At 40.7% G+C, this 18628-nt stretch overlaps 1 protein-coding gene across 3 annotated transcripts in view; it reads right to left on the bottom strand.

Moving 5' to 3' along the window:
* Positions 1-18628, bottom strand: part of L2HGDH (L-2-hydroxyglutarate dehydrogenase) — a 39720-nt gene that overhangs the window by 13420 nt on the left and 7672 nt on the right. For 2 of the 3 annotated variants that reach the window (XM_058540603.1, XM_058540602.1), the window contains exons 4-6: positions 15374-15505; positions 6349-6511; positions 4880-4914 (exon numbers count right to left, since the gene is read on the bottom strand). In XM_058540603.1, the coding sequence (XP_058396586.1) occupies positions 4880-4914; positions 6349-6511; positions 15374-15505 (330 nt within the window). The remainder of the gene's footprint in view (positions 1-4879; positions 4915-6348; positions 6512-15373; positions 15506-18628) is intronic. The other variant, XM_058540604.1, reaches the window with a different exon arrangement.

Genomic DNA, 18628 nt, shown 5'->3' with positions numbered 1-18628 from the left:
AAATTCACTAACACATTAATTTCACATCCAATGGAAATTTAGGTAAATATTGAATGATTTTAACATTTGTTCAAACATAAATTTCTTTAAAAAAATAAACTATAGATCTCTATTGCTATTTCATAAGTAAAACAGACATTTTCCCCACAGGCAATCTGTAAATTTTTTTTTTTTTGTGAGGAAGATCAGCCCTGAGCTAACATCCATGCTAATCCTCCTCTTTTTGCTGAGGAAGACCGGCTCTGAGCTAACATCCACTGCTAGTCCTCCTCCTTTTTTTCCCCAAAGCCCCAGTAGATAGTTGTATGTCATAGTTGCACATCCTTCTAGTTGCTGTATGTGGGACGCGGCCTCAGCATGGCTGGAGAAGCATCAGTGCGCGCCCGGGATCCGAACCCAGGCCACCAGTAGCAGAGCGTGCACACTTAACCGCTAAGCCACGGGGCCGGCCCAACAATCTGTAAATCTTTAGTTTGCAAATCCTCTCTCCCCAAAAGTTTATTTTAAAAATTCCTTTTCTCTTAACCTATCATAAAAGCACAGATGTTCAACTTGATAAGTTGACTCAAAATTTTTAATTCTATTATGTAACTGGACTAAAGGAGAATGCCAAAATAAAAGGCAACATCCACAGTAACTGTGGGTGAAATGCACGTTCACTGGTGCCCACGGGCCCTGCACATCCTCCATCATATGATGCCACACTCCAGTGAAAATGTCCCTTGGATGAGGGCAGGGGCAGATACAGACTTTCAATCCCTCTTTGAATGGAGACCCTGGTTGCTCTGCCACTTGGGCCACATGACCCAGCAGATCTGATGGTAATCGAAGCGTCTGTGGCAGACAGCGATGTTTTATGGAAACTGGTAGGTCCCTATAGGCGAGTCACAGCACACAGAACTTTAGGATTTTGGAGGAAAGTCATACCATCCTCTGCAGATAACTATCCTCCTTTTGAGAAAGTGCTTCTGGCTTTGACTCAACACTTGACCACAGGTCACCAAGTTACCACGTGAACTACCCATTATTAACTGGGTGTTGTCTGACTCACCAAGCCACAAAATTGGGTGTGTAAGCAGCACTCTGTCATCAAGAGGAAGTAGACTATACAAGCTCAGGGTTGTATGGTCCTGCAGGCACACATAAGTTGCAGAGGCAAGTGGCTCCAATTCCCATGTCCCCTGCTCCTGCTAAATTACCTCCTCCCTCTCAACCTGTCCCTGTGGCCCCATGGAAGTTCTCTTTGATCAGTTGATCAAAGAAGAAAAAATACAGGCCTGGTTTACAAATGGTTCTGCACAACATTCCAGCACCGCTCGACAGTGAACAGCGCCAGAGCCCCACTCAGGCGTGGCGCTGAAGGAGTGTGGGGAAGGAAAATCTTCCCAGGGGGCAGAACTTTGAACACCACACCTGGTTGTTATCTCCCCTGGGAGGAGGGATGGCTACAAGTATGATCTACACTGCTTCCTGTGCTAACGGGACTAACAGTTGGCCAGATGGTCAGAAAAAGGAGCTCTGGAGAAGAGGTATGTGAACAGACCTCTCCAAACAGGCTCAGAGGGTGAAGATATTTGAGTTCCATATGAATGCTCACTGATACGAATGCTCACTGAGGAGTCAACTCGGCCGAGGAAGATTTTAACAATCAGTAGATGAGATGACCTGCCCTGTGGACGTTAGTTAGCCCCTTCCCCAGGTATCCCTGTCCTTACCCAATGGCTTCATGAACTAAATGGTTATGGTGGCAAGGACGGAGGTGATGCTTGGGCTCAGCAACACAGACTTACCCATCAAGGCTGATCTGTCCACAGCCCTACTGAATGCTCAATTTGCCAACAGCAGAGGTCAACAGAGCCACTGATATGGTCCCTGAACCACTTCAATCAAAAAAAAGGCAGCACTTAGTCCTCAATGGAATACACCCTTGCTCTGGATATAGATTAGTCTTCTCTGCCCACAATGCTTCTGCAGAAACCACCGTCTGTGAACTTACAGGATGCCTTATTCACCATTGTGGTATTTTACCCAGAAGCATTAATTCTAATCAGTGAACTTATTTTATAGCAAATGAAGAATAGGCTCATGCCTGTGGAATTTACTGATTTTACCATTTTCCCCATCATCCTGAAGTCGCTGGGCAACAGAAAGTGGAATGGGCTTCTGAAGATTCAACAGCAGCACTAGCTGGCTGGCAGCACCTAGCAGCGCTGGGGCAGTGTCTTCCAGGATGCTCTCTACCCTGTAAATCAGTGACTAATACATGGTATTGTTTCTCCCACAGCCAGGTTTCCCAGGTCTGGAAATCAAGAGGTAGAAATGGGAGTAATTCCTTACTATTACAATAATCTACTAGTGAAATTTTTGCCTCCTATCCACACAACTTTGGGCTCTGATGTTCTAGAAATCTAAGTTCCCAAGGGAAAAAAATGCTTCTTTCAGAGAATAAGCAATGGTTCCATTAAGCTAGAATTTGATAGTGCCCACCTGGCTACTTTGGGTTTCTCGTGCCAGTGAATCAACAGGCAGAGGGGATTCTGTATTGAAAAGGGTACATGACCCTAACTCCCAGGGAGAAATAGAGTTGCCACCACACAGAGGGCTTGGGGATGATAAAGTGGAGTATGTCTGGAATACAGATCTCCTGGGGTATCTCTTAGAATCTTCATGTATTGTTATAAAAGTTAATGGAAACCACCACAACGCAAGACAGGCCAGGGCTGCTAATGGCACAGACACTTCAGGAATGAAAGTTTCAGTTACCCCACCAAACCAGGAACCATGGCCAGCTGAGATGACTGCCAAGGGCTAAGGGACTATGGAATGGGTAGTGGAAGAAGGAAATTATAAACATCAGCTATGACCACATGATTGGTGACAGAAATGAGGAATGTAGTAGTTACGAGTATTTCTTCTTTACTTTGAAAAAAATATATTTGTCTCTATATTACCCAATTCTTTCTTTATCCTCACTGTTAAAGACTGAATTGTGTCCTCCCCACCCCAACTCATATGTTGAAGCCCTAATTTCCAATGTGACTATATTTAGAGACAGAGCCTTTAGGGAGGTAATTAAGGTTAAATGAGGTCACAAGAGTAGAGCCTAATCTGATAGGACTGGTGTTCTTATGAGAGGAAGAGACACCAGAGATTGCTCTCTCTCTCTGCACACGTGCATGCACAGTGAAGAGGCCACGTGAGGACACAGGGAGAAGGTGCCCATCGACAAGCCAAGAAGAGAGATCTCACCAGAAACCAACCCTGATGATACCTTAATCTTAGACTTGTGGCCTCCAGAACTGTGAAAAAATAAATTTCTGTTGTTTAAGCCACCCAGTCTGTGGTATTCTGTTATGGCAGCCAGAGAAGACTAATGAATCCGTCTCTACCATTTCCCCATTATCTAACACAGGCTCTCTCAACTTCAGTACTATTGGCATGTGGGGCCAGATACCGCTGTGTTGTGGGGGCCTGTCCCTCATATTGTAGGATGTTTAGTAGCATCTCTGGCCTCTCCCCACTAAATGCCAGTAGCACTGCCCCTCTCCACCAGTACTGACAACTAAAAATGTCTCCAGACATTGCCAAATGTCTCCTGGGTGGCAAAACTGCCTCCAGTTGAGAACTACTGATCTAATATAAGATGCTTAAGTAGTGGTTGACCTTATATCTCAGTATCTAAGTTATAGGATCTCAAATGGGGAGCGTGACTCAGCTAGAAAAGAAATGAGCATCACCCAAAGATGGATGAAGTGGACTTTGTATCCTTTTTGGAGAGTTAGCATGTCCTCAGTGGTATGAAAAATAGCTGCATGTTGTAGGTGGAAGCATAATTTTACTACTGTCTTCATTTGGAAGTTAAATGTGGTTACTATAAGAGGTATGAATGGAAGCCAAGTTGAAAAGGGACTGGCTGTGGTGTTTATACTGTCAGTGTGCTTAAGCTGCAAACTATGCTTGACAGAATCCCCTCCCCTGTATCGTTCCAACCTGAAGCTGACCCAGACAGGACCTGGATATGATATGGCAGGCAGAAGTGAAGCAGCAGCCAACGTTCTCTGAACGTCATTCCAGTCCACTGTGGTGACAAACATCCACTGCCAAGTGAATTACAGCTCTATTTCCAGCTCTGCTTCCCAACTACTGACCCTACTGACCAAGCATTGGCCCAGCCCACTACATGGGTGTAGACACAGAGGCAAGAGCTCCCCCAGATCTCCTCCTCCCCGAGACGAGCTTCCTATTTGCAGTCCACTTCAGCAGCTGGACACACCTGGTTCTCAGACTGGCTGGAGACGCCGCTGATCTGCCAATTCTCCTTCTGCCTTGCGCTTTCCCAGATCCTTGCACAATTGTGTAAGGCCGAATTCCCATAATAAATCCTACAATGCTTGTTAATGACTCTGCTCCCCTGACTGAACTCTGATCCCTCAGTGAACACACAGCAAATGCAATGCTTCTATGCCATTCCATGGTTCTTGTTTTAGACCAAGTGAGGATGAAGGAAAGCAGTCCATCTCCCTATGCACAGCCTGTCCCCTCAAAGTCTTCTCATTAGTAGAGTTAATACGTTAATGGAAATACGTAGGCAGAGTAATAAAGTATCTACCAGTTTTGCCTTAAAATTAAACACTCCAAGTGCTTATAGTCCTGTTCTTTGCTGGCACAATCACTTTATGAAGTCATTCCCAAGCTGAAACCCTAAGAATGAAAGCAGTTACGTTCTCTCAGAGAATTTCTCTCAGAATAATTCTTACCTTAGACAAATTTCATTCAATGACATAAAACACAGCACTGTAGTTAATTCAACTTTTTAAGAAAAGAGAGGGGATGAAAGTAGATAAAGTAGATGAAAGTAGTTTTGCTTAAGAATCTTTACCTTTGTATTCCTTATAACAATTGGATATGTCATCCCTAACAAAAAAAAAAAAGAATGAGTGAAAGATTTATTTTTCGCAAAAGAAGGCCTACATTACTTGAAATATTACACTAGAAACAAATGTAAAGGATTTTCTTTGCCCACTTTTCATTCTGTAGCTTTTTACTAAGTAACAAGATTAAACTAGCTCATATTTGACAATATATGAAACTCTGGCATGTTTTTATTTTAATTCATTTAATCTATGCTTATAAACCACCCCCCCTCAGCTCCAACCAGGCAGTCCCAGCTCTCCTCTGGACTACAGTCCTAGAACCATGCTATACAACGGATCGTCATGAATCTGTGCATTCTCCCACAGGATTAACGCTGTGACACTGTCCAAGTGCTGGTTCCCTAAGTCCTTGCAGATTCTAGTTGTGTAGAGAAGCAAGAGTCATCACCACACAAAAACTTCCAATAATAAACTGACTATATATAAAATTAGCTCCCGATCAGACACATGGGATCTCAAAGTCTTTAAAGCATACATATAGCACGTACAGCAGGTAAAGAATATGATCTACTTGTAACATAATTTGGTTGATTATGCTATCTACCTATAACAACCATAATTATTTAACAATTTTGCTCATCATCTTAGAATTTTCAAAGGACACTGGCAGAATGAGTCAAATGGCCAAGATCTCCTTAAAAATCTGTCAAGGAAGAATGAACCAAGCACTACTTTTTTTTTCCTTCAAATTTCCCAACAGCAGATTTAAGGCTTCGAATTTAAAATTCATGAATTTTAAACCAATTCATTTGGTTTAAAGAAAAAAAAAACCTGTCCCCAAAACAAAACAAACTCTAAGTGCAGTCTACAATGTGGGGGCAGTGTTCAGAATGGCTGAGCCATCAGACTGCCCAGACAGTCTGATTCAGGAAGTCTGGGTGATGCCAAAATCTGGGGTTGTTTGTTTTGTTTTTTTTTGTTTTTTTTTTTTGCTGAGGAAGATTTGTCCTGAGCTAACATCTGTGCCAATCTTCCTCTATTTTGTATGTGGGTCGCTGCCATGGCCTGGCTGACAAGGAGTGTAGGTCTGCGCCTGGGATCCGAACCTGGAAACCTGGCCGCTGAAGCGGAGCATGCCGAACTTAACCACTACACCACAAGGCAGGCCCCCAAAATCTGCATTTTTAACAAGCATCCCCAAGGGATTCTGACTCTAACCTACAGGAGAAGGAAGGGTCTGGGGGCTAATTCCACCAGTTCGGGCTTTAGCACCAGTCAGAAGTCTCCAATCAGCACAAGACTCACTAGAAGTCCCAGCTCTCCCTCGTCCCTTCTGCACCCGCCTCCAGCTCTGCATCCTACTCTAGCCTAAACCCTGGTGGCCTTCCCGCCAACGCCACCCCAGCCAAAAACAGTCCCCAGTTTGTTTAGAAGTCAACACAGGTATTCGAAAGAAAAGACAAGGGTGGCTTACCATCTTCACTTCCTGAAGGGCTTTCTTTAGCCATTTCAATATCTTTTACTTCAAAACTGGTCAAGACAGAGCCACCCGCTTCTTGGAAATCCTGGGCAAATGACAAAGCCACCTGCCGATAGTCCACAATGCCAGTATACGGGCAATCAATAGCCATCAGACCCTGGGACGGGATTATGAAAAAATCAAGACAATACAATTAAAAATCGTTGAGGACAGGCTATTCAATAAATTTTATTTTTGGCTGAATTTTTTTTACTGTTTATTTTGATGGATAACGTGTATTATCTTTTCTTGGCAAAAATCTGCTAGTCTTAAAAAAAAATAAAAGCTTGCTCCATTCAGCGCCTAAATTTGATGACAAGTACATATACAATGCGTCTAGCAGATAAAGGAAATAATACTAGCTAACTAGGAAAATCTCTATCATCAGGAAACGTTCCTGCTTAGAGGAGCTAATTTTGCCAGGCTCTTCCCACTGCTACAATGAGTGTTTCAGTTTTATCCATCCCTCACACCATGTCTGATTCTGATTCATATCTGATTCTGATTTGAATTCCAAACAATTAGATTTTAAATAAACCCATGGAGGTTCCCCAGCAGTTCATCATGTGTCTGCACACTCAGTGAGAACCCAGAGCTGTTCACAAGGCCTGCAGAGTGCTGACGTGACTGCAGACTCCATCTTCGAGTCTGCAAATACTGATGGAGATTTTACATGGTTAATTCAAAATCCCTCTTCAGGTAATGTGAGAAATTAATAGCCTGGGTTTTTTGTTGTTGTGTTGTTGTTGTTGTTTTGCCACTAAAGACATGTTCAAGATCTATAGATGAATGATCTATAACCATACTTATTTAATTTTTTGGAATAAATGTTGAATGTGCATTGGCCTTTCTAATTCTGAAGAAGAGGATAAGAGTAGAACTTCACACACTAAGTATCGACTACATTTTGGTGAATCCTTGGTAGTATCACCATTTTCTGTTGCCTTATTGTGTATATGAGCACATCAACTCTCCCAACCAATTTCCCTTAAGAGGGCAGCCTGGTTCCCAGGACAACGAATGACCAGAAGCTGAGTGCGGCCGGTAAATGCTGCCGTCCTCGTTTGGCCAGCACAGCTCTGTTGTTACAGTTTTAAAATAATATCTGATAATATTATTTTAAATATCTCAGTCTCGTTCTCGCTGCCCACCCCTACCCCAATACATTTACCTGCTTGGCCCTTAAAAGCTTTTGAGTTTGCCACCCATCCTGACCAAGGCTTCCAAATGGTCAGGTCACACTAAGCATGAAGGCTCACAAAACACCCAGAGGTATTTCACAGACTGAAAGTGACATTTGGCAAACTTCACCATTTTCCCGACAGTCTTGCTTCCAGAATATGAGAGCATTTGCCAAGTATGGGAAGTCAATCCATCTGTTTCAATACAGTGGATACACGAAAGCCTTTACACAAGGCCTTATATTGCCTGACAGTCCCTAAATCCACAGGTCAATAGGTACGATTCCACTTCAACCTATAAACAGTATCTTGGGTACAATAACCTTGGATGCTAACTTAGGATAAGACCAAGAGTTTAGTCACAAAAACGTCCTTACTAGCATAAAACTAAGTGGAAAGTACGATAACAGAGGGATAGAACGTGTAGTAAAAGTGCTTCATATCAATAGTTTTTTGGAATCCCAGCTATCCTCCTTATTCATCTTATACTCCTGTAACCCAGTGCAATGCCTGACACACAGAAGGCACCCAAATATTTACTGAATGAATGGACTTTTGAGGCCTGTCTTTCAACACGCTAGATTTTCCTCTCTAGACCTTCCATAAAAGGTCTCCCTTCTTCTCTGACCCTTTCCAGTCTTGGCTTGGACCCTCCTCATGAGATGCCGGTGTGCCCCACCTCCATGTGTATGCAGGGAAGGTGGAGAGAGTCACTGCCGCCAAGCCATCCAACGCCCTGGCCCAGGATGGGGCTGGTGGACAGGCTGGCTGTGTCCGTCCCCCAGCAGGCACTGTCCAGGTCAGCAGGTCAGAGCTTGAAATCTGAGGTCACGGCAGGTCAGGGGGCTGGAAAAGAACCAGGCACGTGGACAGGGAAAGCTGAGAGTTGGAAGTCAGTCAGGAGAGTAGCGGAACAGATGAACGTGTGGCTGACCAATAGTGTAAAAGAAAAGGCAGACAGGTCAGCACAGCTGAGGTCAGAGGAATCAGTGAGGATTTGCCCGCAGAGAGAGCTGTCAAGAGCTATCCTCCAAAGTCCAAGTTTACAGAGGCAGTTTAAAATTTTCCAAGATGCTCCCCCTGGGGGTACTTAATCTCCTTCTTAAAGAGATCTCGTCCAAGAAGCCCTTTAGAGCTGTTCTGATAAACTTTTTCTTTCTGGAGGGCCTGGAAGAAAAGGAAGTGACCCTGTACCATGGAAATTTTGCCCACCATTCCAGGTAGTGGTGGTGAGGTTGGGTGAAAAGGGAGGAATTTACTCAAGACACTTTTATGAAATAACCAGACTATATTTTCCACTATATATTGCCATCCCTAAATACATCTAGGCATTGATAATTACAATGTAGCATTATAGAAAGTAGACCATTTCTGCAGAGGCCTCATAAAAATGCAGGATATATCTCTTTTCTAAGTTACACTGTTTATTCGTCTTTCAAGTGGGAGGTCACCTCTGAGAAGGCTTTCCTAAACTCTTGGACTAAGCTAAAAGCTCTCCCTCACATTGGTACAAGACAGATAATCAGTTCTATCAGAATACTTATCACTATATTAAAATTCTATCTTCTGCTACATATAACTTCCTTCAAGTTGACCACCATGTCTTACCTTCATATCTGCAGTGCCTAACATAGTGTTTGGCACACAGCAAAGAAGAAAATGTTGGTCAAATTCAACAGAAAAAAATACCAGTTCTGAGTCAGATCTGGGGGCAGGGAACTCTCTAGGAGCAGAGTGACCTTGGGAAAGTAACTTAACTAGCTTCTTCATTTATTAGACACAAAACATGTTTAGATATGTAATTTGATTATCTTATCTCATGCCTCATCTACCTCATTCCAAGACCTGTGAGGATCACATGGTCAGGTGCACATGACAATATCCAGACTCATCCTTAAGCTTTATGATGCGTGAAAAGTTGAGCTTTTTTTTTTTTAACAGTAAAGCACGATATAAAGAATATAGGGGGGCTAGCCCCGTAGCGTAGCGGTTAAGTGCGCATGCTCCGCTGCTGGCGGCCCAGGTTCGGATCCCGGGCGTGCACCAATGCACCGCTTGTCAGGCCATGCTGTGGTGGTGTCCCATATCAAGTGGAGGGAGATCAGCACAGATGTTAGCCCAGGGCCAGTCTTCCTCAGCAAAAAGAGGAGGATTGGCATGGATGTTAGCTCAGGGCTCATGTTCCTCACACACAAAAAAAGGAATATAGGGTTCCTTTCTTATTTTTTCTATATTTAAAGCCCCTCACAAGGATACATGTCAGACAACAATTGTTTTCCAGTTGATTAGCTGGAATCTTCCAAATCCCCCAGATTTCAGTACCACCACGAAACCAATAATCCTGTTTTCCAAACTCCACAATTAATAATACTGTTTTTACATCATGACCAAATCTTCAGTGGGGTCAGCGGCTCACATGTACTTTTCTTTCTTTCTTTTTTTGACACCAACCTTAAAATTTGAAAGAGCTTTTCATTAGCAAATAAAAATTGAAACACATGTTAAAAATTAGCATGCCATTTTGAAGAAGGTTATAAATTGTTTTATTCTCAACTGGCAAGGTAATCAACAGGAACAGATCAGTGAGATTTTGACATCTTAGTTTTACAACTAAATTCCATCAAAATCACATAAAGCTATAATACAGCAACAGGCTTTCAGGAAGCACTCAACAGTTTCTGTAAAGCACTGTATAGATAAGGGGGGAAATGAGTTTAATCTCTTCATTTTTGTAAGTAGGCTTGATTTTTTAGAGCAGTTTTAAGTTCACAGAAAAGTTAAGCAGAAGGTATAGAGATTTCCCATATACTTCCTGCTCCCACATATGTACAGCCTATTCTCTTAATTTTAATATTAGTATTTTTTTCCTTGAAGTATGGCATCAGTCTAAACAACCAGCCCTGCTACAGACTGAATATTTGTGTTCACCCAAATTCACATGTTGAAACCTAACCCCCAATGCAATGGCATTAGGAGGTGGGGCTTCTGGGAGGTGATTAGGTCATGAGGATGGAGCCTTCATGAATGGGATTAGCGCCCTTACAAAAGAGGCCCCAGAGAGCTCCCTCACCCCTTCTGCCATGTGAGGTCACAGCGAGAAGACAGCTGTCTATCAACCAGGAAGTGGGCCATCACTAGACATCACATCTGCCAGAGCCTTGATCTCAGACTTCCAGTTCCCACAACTGTGAGAAATAAATTTCTGTCATTTATAAGCTATCTAATCTACGGTACTTGGTTATAGCAGCCCAAACTGACTAAGACAAGCTGTTATTTAGGTTATTCACAACCCTGCTTTTACAATATCCTAGGATCTCTCTAGAATGTTTTTAAATAGCCTATTTCACTCTACAGAGAAACTGACATGGCTTAAAGGAAATAAACAGAATAAAATAATGAGTTACAAGCAAAGCATCAGGAAAGGGGGAAATATAAACCAGGGAAAAAGAACACATGTAACTAAGCATCCCTAATTATCTTAACGGATATCATGAAAAGTCCCCACGTATTTCAAACAAAACCAATTTAAATTCACTAGAATTGCTTAAACAAGCACATAATAATATCTACCACTTCTTGAGAATTAACATATGCTGGATGCCTTACACATATTATTTTATTTAATTCTCAGCACAACCTCCATTTTACAAATGGGGAGTCTGAGGCTTAGAAAAATGATAACCCATTCAAGGTCAACAGCTGTTGAAGAGGCAGATGTGGGATTTGAACTTCTGTCTGCCTGACTTCTCAGCCACCACATTCTGCTGCTCACCTTACGTAAGACTCCAGTTTATGGAAAAAAAGAGAGGATATAGTGAGATAAAGTCTAATACGTCAAAATTCCCTGAAGTCTGGGAATTACTGACCTATGATACACAAGAGTATCAGATAGAAATCAGATATTCTAAAAATAACTATAAATAAGTGGCATTCGTGGTGAGCATAGCTGCCTTCCAAAAATAACTATAAATAGCTTTGGCCTCCTACTTCCACATCCAGTTCTATTCTGTGTACCAGAACTTGATTAAATTTGCTAAATTAGCACATTTTGCGTGTCCCTCTCCTGCCCAAATCCTTCCATGGCTCCCTACTGTTTAGACCAGGGGTTGGCAATCCTTTCTGTAAAGACAGTCAATATTTTTGTCTATGTGAGGCTTATGACCTCTGTTGCAACTACTTGACTTTGCCGTTCGGCGCAAAAGCAGCCACAGACAATACGTAAATGAATACGCGTGGCTGTATTCCAATAAAACTTTATTTATGGACAATGAAATTTGAATTTCATATAATTCTCATCTGTCATAAGATATTATTCTTCTTTTAATTTTTTTCAACCATTTAAAAATGTAAAAACTATTCTTAGCTCATAGGCCACAAAAAACGGTGAGGGGCAGGATTTGGCCCACAGGCCATAGTCGGCCGACCCTGGCTTGCACCATATAGCATTTGTGTAAAGCCTGAAAGCAATAGCCACAATGAGATATTCAATGAATGTGTCTTCTTTTTAAAGGATCAGTCATTCGTTCACCACCTCAGAGGAATACACGGGGAGAGGAAAAGGGAGCAGAAGACCCAGTGTACCCCACAAGAACACACTGGGTATCTGGACTGAGTCCCAGGGAGAGGAAAGGTGAGGTCTGCTGCAGCTGAAGACGCTATGACCACCTCTGCAGGAAGAACTCGTTCAACACTATTTGGATTCCTAGATACCATCAGCCTCTTGGCAACTTAAAGAAAATCAGATATTTTGACCCAACTTTAACTGTACAACTAAAGATAACTTAAGGGGGAAAAAATCTATTTCTGTCTGTCTTTTTTTCTATCTGTCTTTAGTTTGTAAAAACAAACAAACAAACAAGAAACACATAGAAAACAATATATACCAGCATTAAACATTGAGCCAGTCAAGTATATGGATTGGAAAGGAAGAAATAAAATAGTTATTATTTGCAGACACCATTACTGTACATAGAAAATCAAAAATAATTTATAAACTATTAGAATCAATAACTGAATTTAAAACAACCAAGATGGATACAAGGTCAAAAACCAATTATAATTCCATATATCAGCAACATACAAGTAGAAAATAAACCTTAAAAAACAATACCATTTATGAGAGTACCAAACATCATCAAATACCTAGAAATAGATAAATCTAAGAGACATGTAAGACTTCTACACTGAAAATTATAATACATTTTTGCAACAAATTAAAGATCCAGATAAATGGAGGGATACATCATATTCATGGATTAGAAGATTCAATATTGTAAAGACGTAAACTGTCCCCAAATGGACCTACAGATTCAGTGCAATCTCAATCAAAATCACAACAGGTTATTTGTGAAATTTAACAAATTGTTCTAAAATGTATATGAAAATGCAAAGATCCAAGAATAGTCAAGACAATGTTGAAGAATAAAACTGAGGGACTTACTCTACCAGATATTTAGACCCAACAGAAAAATGGGCAAAGGATTTAAACAGGTACTTCACAAAAGAAAATATCCAAATGGGCAGTAAACATATGAAAAGGTGTATAATTTTAAGAGTCACCAGGGAAATGTAAATTAAAACTATAATATTATACTACTGCATACTCACTAGAATGGCTAAAATGAAAGCAAACAATACCAAATTGGTGGTGAGGATAAGGAGCAACCGGAACTCTCATACACTGCTCAGGAGAGTATAAATTGGGACAAACACTTTGGAAAACTCTTTGACAGTCTCTGCCAAGCTAAACATATGTATAAATTATGATCCTGCAATTTCCCTTCTAGGTATATACCCAACAGAAATGTGTACATGTGTTCACCAAAATACATGTACTAGAATGTTCACAGTAGCACTACTTGGAATATCTCCAAATTGGAAACTATCCAAATGCCCATCAATAGGGGAAAGAATCATGCTACGTTCATACAATGGACACATAGCAATGACAACAGACTACAACTATATGCAAGATATGGACGAATTTCATAAAGAATACTCAATACAAGTCCAGATACAAATGAGTACAGACTATATGATCCACTTAAATAAAACTCAAAAAACTGTGATGTAAGGAGTCAGGACAGTGGTTACCCTTAAGGGGAAGGTAGTGACTAGGAGGGGGCATGAGGAGAATACTGGGAGGCTAGTAATGTACTGTTTGTCGATATGAGTGCTGGTCACACTTAATGAAAATTCATCAAGCTGTACATTAATGATTTCTCTTTTAAGTTATGATTTAATAAAAAGTGCCAAAAAAATCAAGGCAGATAGAAAATGAGAGTGGAAAGATAAGAAGAAATGAAGAGAGAAGTTAGTACAGGAAAATAAAAAAGCATGCTTAAGGCCCCAGATATCCAGCAGGAGTCGGGCACACACGTGACTCTGAGCTTCCTTGCAGCCAGGCAAACAGGGCAACACAATCAGTTAAATGATTCACAGTGTTCATAAGATAAAAACAAGCCAGGCCGGCCCCGTGGCTTAGCGGTTAAGTGCGTGCACTTCGCTGCTGGCGGCCCGGGTTCGGATCCCGGGCACGCACCGACGCACCGCTTGTCCGGCCATGCTGAGGCCGTGTCCCACACACAGCAACTAGAAGGATGTGCAGCTATGACATGCAACTATCTACTGGGGCTTTGGGGGGAAGAAAAAAATGAATAAATAAAATTATTAAAAAAAAAAAAAAAACAAGCCAATTGTGCTCAGGAAGAACAAAATATTCTTAGAACTGAGGCCTGAGAGAAATTTCTCCTGAGGGTTCTCAAAGAGACGGTGTATAACACAGTGAACCAATGTCCTCAACCACACCCTTAGAGTAGAAGGCTCATTGAGTGACACAATGACCTTCTCGCCATAAACCAAAGCACAATTCAAAGAGAGTAATTTGAGGTCAAGGAGTAGGATGGGGAAAGCAAAACACTACAGTGCAGGTGTGCCTCTCTGATGGTCTGTAGAGATGTAGAGGGATGAATGGTCCACATGTCCTTCAGGCACAAACAGTGTTTCTCTAAAGCAAGCTTCTGATAAGCATTGCCTGGCACTGAGTTCAAGGTCACACTCTCTAAGACAAGTACTTGGAGTCCAGCTCTTGTACAATGTCAATAAAACAGTGGGGCACAGGGTACACGAGATACAGCCACTCACTGGAACAGTCAGCGGAATGGGGGTTGGACTGACAGCCTCTGAAAGGCTGTCAAGGGAATTTGACATGCAGAGTAACTGTTATATTATTATTCATGTCTCTTTCATGAATAAAAGATCTGTTTTTCCCCACAGCATGTTTTAAGCAAGATACTCTATAACTCACCCTTCACACTCATGCCAGCCTTATCTTCCTAAATACAGATCAGATATTGTAGCCACCCTCCTCAAAAATTTTCAGCGGCTCCTCACGCCCACTGGATAAACTTCAAAGTTATTAGTATGAATATTAGTCCCTCTATGCAGGCCTAATCCTGCCTTTCCAGTCCCACCCATGATCTCTCCCTACACACCCACCTATGATCCAACCACACCTCACCACTCAGGGCTTTCCCAACACGCCATATGATCTCACACCTCCTCTTGCCCTGGCTTACATTCTTCAGACCTGCTATTTTCTCACAGGGACAGAAGAAACCAGGTGTCCAGAGTTTGTGGCAATGCCCTCTTGTGTCTGTCACCTCACTGCTTCTGTGACAGGATTATCTAACTGTTTCTATGATTCTTGCCTCCTATAAACTCACCCTCAGCCTCCATGTCACAGGAGTGAGCCCTAAATGAAAATATCCCCGTGAGCATGTGGTTAGTGAATCACTTACCCTACAATATGGCTCCTTCTTTTTTATATCCTCCGGCTGGATCAGCCTCAGGCCCTGGACACCATTCTGCAGGCCCCTCTCATATAGGGCCTGAAGTCTGGGAATTTCTTCTTGTTCAATAGCTACTATAAGCTTCAAAAAAATAAAAGATAAAGAACAAGTATAGAGGTAAACATATGATCAGTTATGAAAGATAAAGCCAATAGAAAATCATAAATTATTGTATGATTCAAATTAGGTTGATTTTTAAAAGCTGGGTTTTTCTTCATGTATCTACCTCTCCCTTTTTTCATGACCTCATTTTCCTCCTCTACCAAATAGCTATCTTAAGAAAACTGCATTAAAACAAACATTCCCCAAAGGCGAGATGCAGTCCATTTCCACTTCTGCCGCCACAGTCGCCACATGTATCTTGGCCATAAGCCAGTGTTATGACCACCACTGCCTCAGTCCCAGAGGGGAGAGGAGCACAGATTCCTTAGTCTTTACATTTAAAAAACAGAAAAAAACAGAATGGCCTTCTTATTTCTATAAAAGAATGTGAAATACCAGTACATCAGAAATATAGCCAACATTCAGTGTAATGGGATATCACTAACAGAAAACTATCTATTTTATTTCCTGGAATAAAGTACATTACAAAGTATTTACTAATGCATTCTGTTGCAGAAGAAAAAACAGTACATTCATCAACTGTACTCAAGACTCTTTTTCTATTTATTTCTGGGGAAAGTACCTGCTGGAGGTAGTTTCTTCCTTACTTAACAGCCACCAGCAAAGCAAAGCACAGATGACATTCGCAGTTAAAATTCACAAGCCACTATTTCACAGCAAGGAGTCAACAGAACTCCGTGAGGAAATGCTTTTAATCAAGGTGTAAAGGTTATTTACATCAATAAATATTTAATCTTAAAAACAAAAGTAAAATCAAACAACACTTTCAAGAAAGTGGAAAGATCACCCACTGAATGGAAGAAAATATCTGCAAATCATACAGCTGATAAGGATCTAGTATCCAGAATATATAAAGAACTCTTCACAAACTTCCAAATATAAAATAAATAAGTCCTGGGGATATAATGTACAGCATGGTGACTGTAGTTAATAATACTGTATTGTATATTTTGAAAGTTGCTAAGAGAAATCTTAAAAGCCTTCATCACCAGAAAGAAAAATTTTTTTCTAACTATGTGTGGTGATGGATGTTAACTAGACTTATTGTGGTGATCATTTCACAATATATACAAATATTGAATTATTATGTTGTATACCTGAAACTAATAAAATGTTGTATGTCAACTATACCTCAACAAAAAATAAATAAAAAATAAATAAAAGGACTGTAAACTTGAGGGAAAAAAGATGTGGGGGAGGGGCAGAACATTCAAAAGCTCAAATAAGTGACGGAACCAGAAAAGCCATAAACTCAGGTCATTAAGTCACAGTGACACCACCGTGGCCTGGAAGCAGCAATATGTAAGTTAATACCTGGAGCTGAGCTGAGATGGGTTAAAAGCAATGATGCAATTTGATCTGAAGAGGGAATATGAAGTAGTATTCAGGGCTCCGGAAAGAAGTAGGCTCTACAGAGCTCAAAATCATCCTATAGGCAGGCATGGTGCCTGGCATGTTTCTCAAAGGTGTTTAGTGGATGTTGGCTGGTTCCTTTGGCTTAAAGGATAAAAAAAAAAAAACTCATAACTCAACCATAAAAACTGTAAATACAGTTTTATATCTTGCTTGTTTCACTCAACACTATGTCAGGACCATTTTCCCACATCATTAAAAATAATCTTCACAGCATCTTTAATGGTAACAATGAACTTTTATTTTTAAAAATTACATGGAGAAGACTTAAAAGAGCATATTATGAACAAAGTATGCCAACAAATTAGATAACCTATATGAATTGGACAAATTCTTAGAAAGACACAAACTTCTAAAACTGACTCAAGAAGAAAAAGAAAATCTGAATAGACCCATAACAAGTAAAGAGATTGAATTAGTAACTTTAAAATTTCCCACAAAGAAAAGCTTAGGCCCAAGGGCTTTTACACATGCACGCTACCAAATGTTTCAAGAAGAATTATTACCAATTCTTCATAAACTCTTCCAAAAAACAGAAGAGAAGGGAACACTTCCTAACTAATTCTATGAGGCCAGCATTAGCCTGATACCCAAACCAGACAAAGATATCAAAAGAAAATAAAACTACAGACCAATATCCCTTATGAATTTAGTGCAATATAAACTGATGCAAAAATCCTGAACAAAATACTAGTATACTGAATGCAACAACATATAAAAAGGATTATATACTGTGATCAAGTGGGATTTATTGTAGGACTGCAAGATCAAGTTAACATCCAGAAGTCAATTAATGTAATACACCATGTTAACAGAATAAAGGACAGAAACTACACAATTGCCTCAATACAAGTGGAAAAGGCATTTGAGAAAACCCAACATCCTTTCATGATAAAAAAATACTCAACAGGGGCCAGCCCGGTGACGTACTGGTTAAGTTCGCAGGCTCCGCTTCAGCGGCCCGGGGTTCAAAGGTTCGGATCCCAGGCAGGACCTATGCACCGCTTATCAAGCCATGCTGTGGCAGGTGTCCCATATAAAGTGGAGAAAGATGAGCACGGATGTTGGCCCAGGGCCAGTTTTCTCAGCAAAAAGAGGAGGTTTGGCAACAGATGTTAGCTCAAGGCTAATCTTCCTCACCAAAAAAAAAAAAAACACTCAACAAACTAGGAATAGAAAGGAACTTCCTCAATCTGATAAAAGGCATCTACAAAAAACCAAGCTATTATCATACTTAACAGTGAAAGATTGAATGCTCTCTCTCTAAAATCAGGAACAACACAAAGATGTCCACTTTCACTACTTCTATTCAACATTGTATTAGAGTTTCTACCCAGGGAAACTAGGCAAGAAAAAAATATAAAAGGCCTCCAAATTGAGAAAGAAGTTGAACTATCTTATTTGCAAATGAGATGATCCTGCATATAGAAAATGCTAAGGAATTCACACAGAAAACTATTAGACTAAGAAATAAGTTCAGCAAGGCTGCAGGATAAAAGATCAATATACAAAAATAAACCATATTCTATACATTAGCAATGAATAATCCAAAATGAAATTAAGAAAACAATTCCCTCACAAAAGCATCAAAAAGAATAAAATACCAGGGAACAAATATAACAAAAGAAGTGCAAGACCTGTACAATGAAAAATAAAAAACATTGTTGA

This window comes from Diceros bicornis, chromosome 5 (assembly GCF_020826845.1).
Source record: "Diceros bicornis minor isolate mBicDic1 chromosome 5, mDicBic1.mat.cur, whole genome shotgun sequence".
In the NCBI taxonomy this organism is placed as follows: Eukaryota; Metazoa; Chordata; class Mammalia; order Perissodactyla; family Rhinocerotidae; genus Diceros; species Diceros bicornis.
The sequence above is the reverse complement of the archived record's forward strand: the minus strand, read 5'-3'. Positions and strand labels throughout refer to the sequence as shown.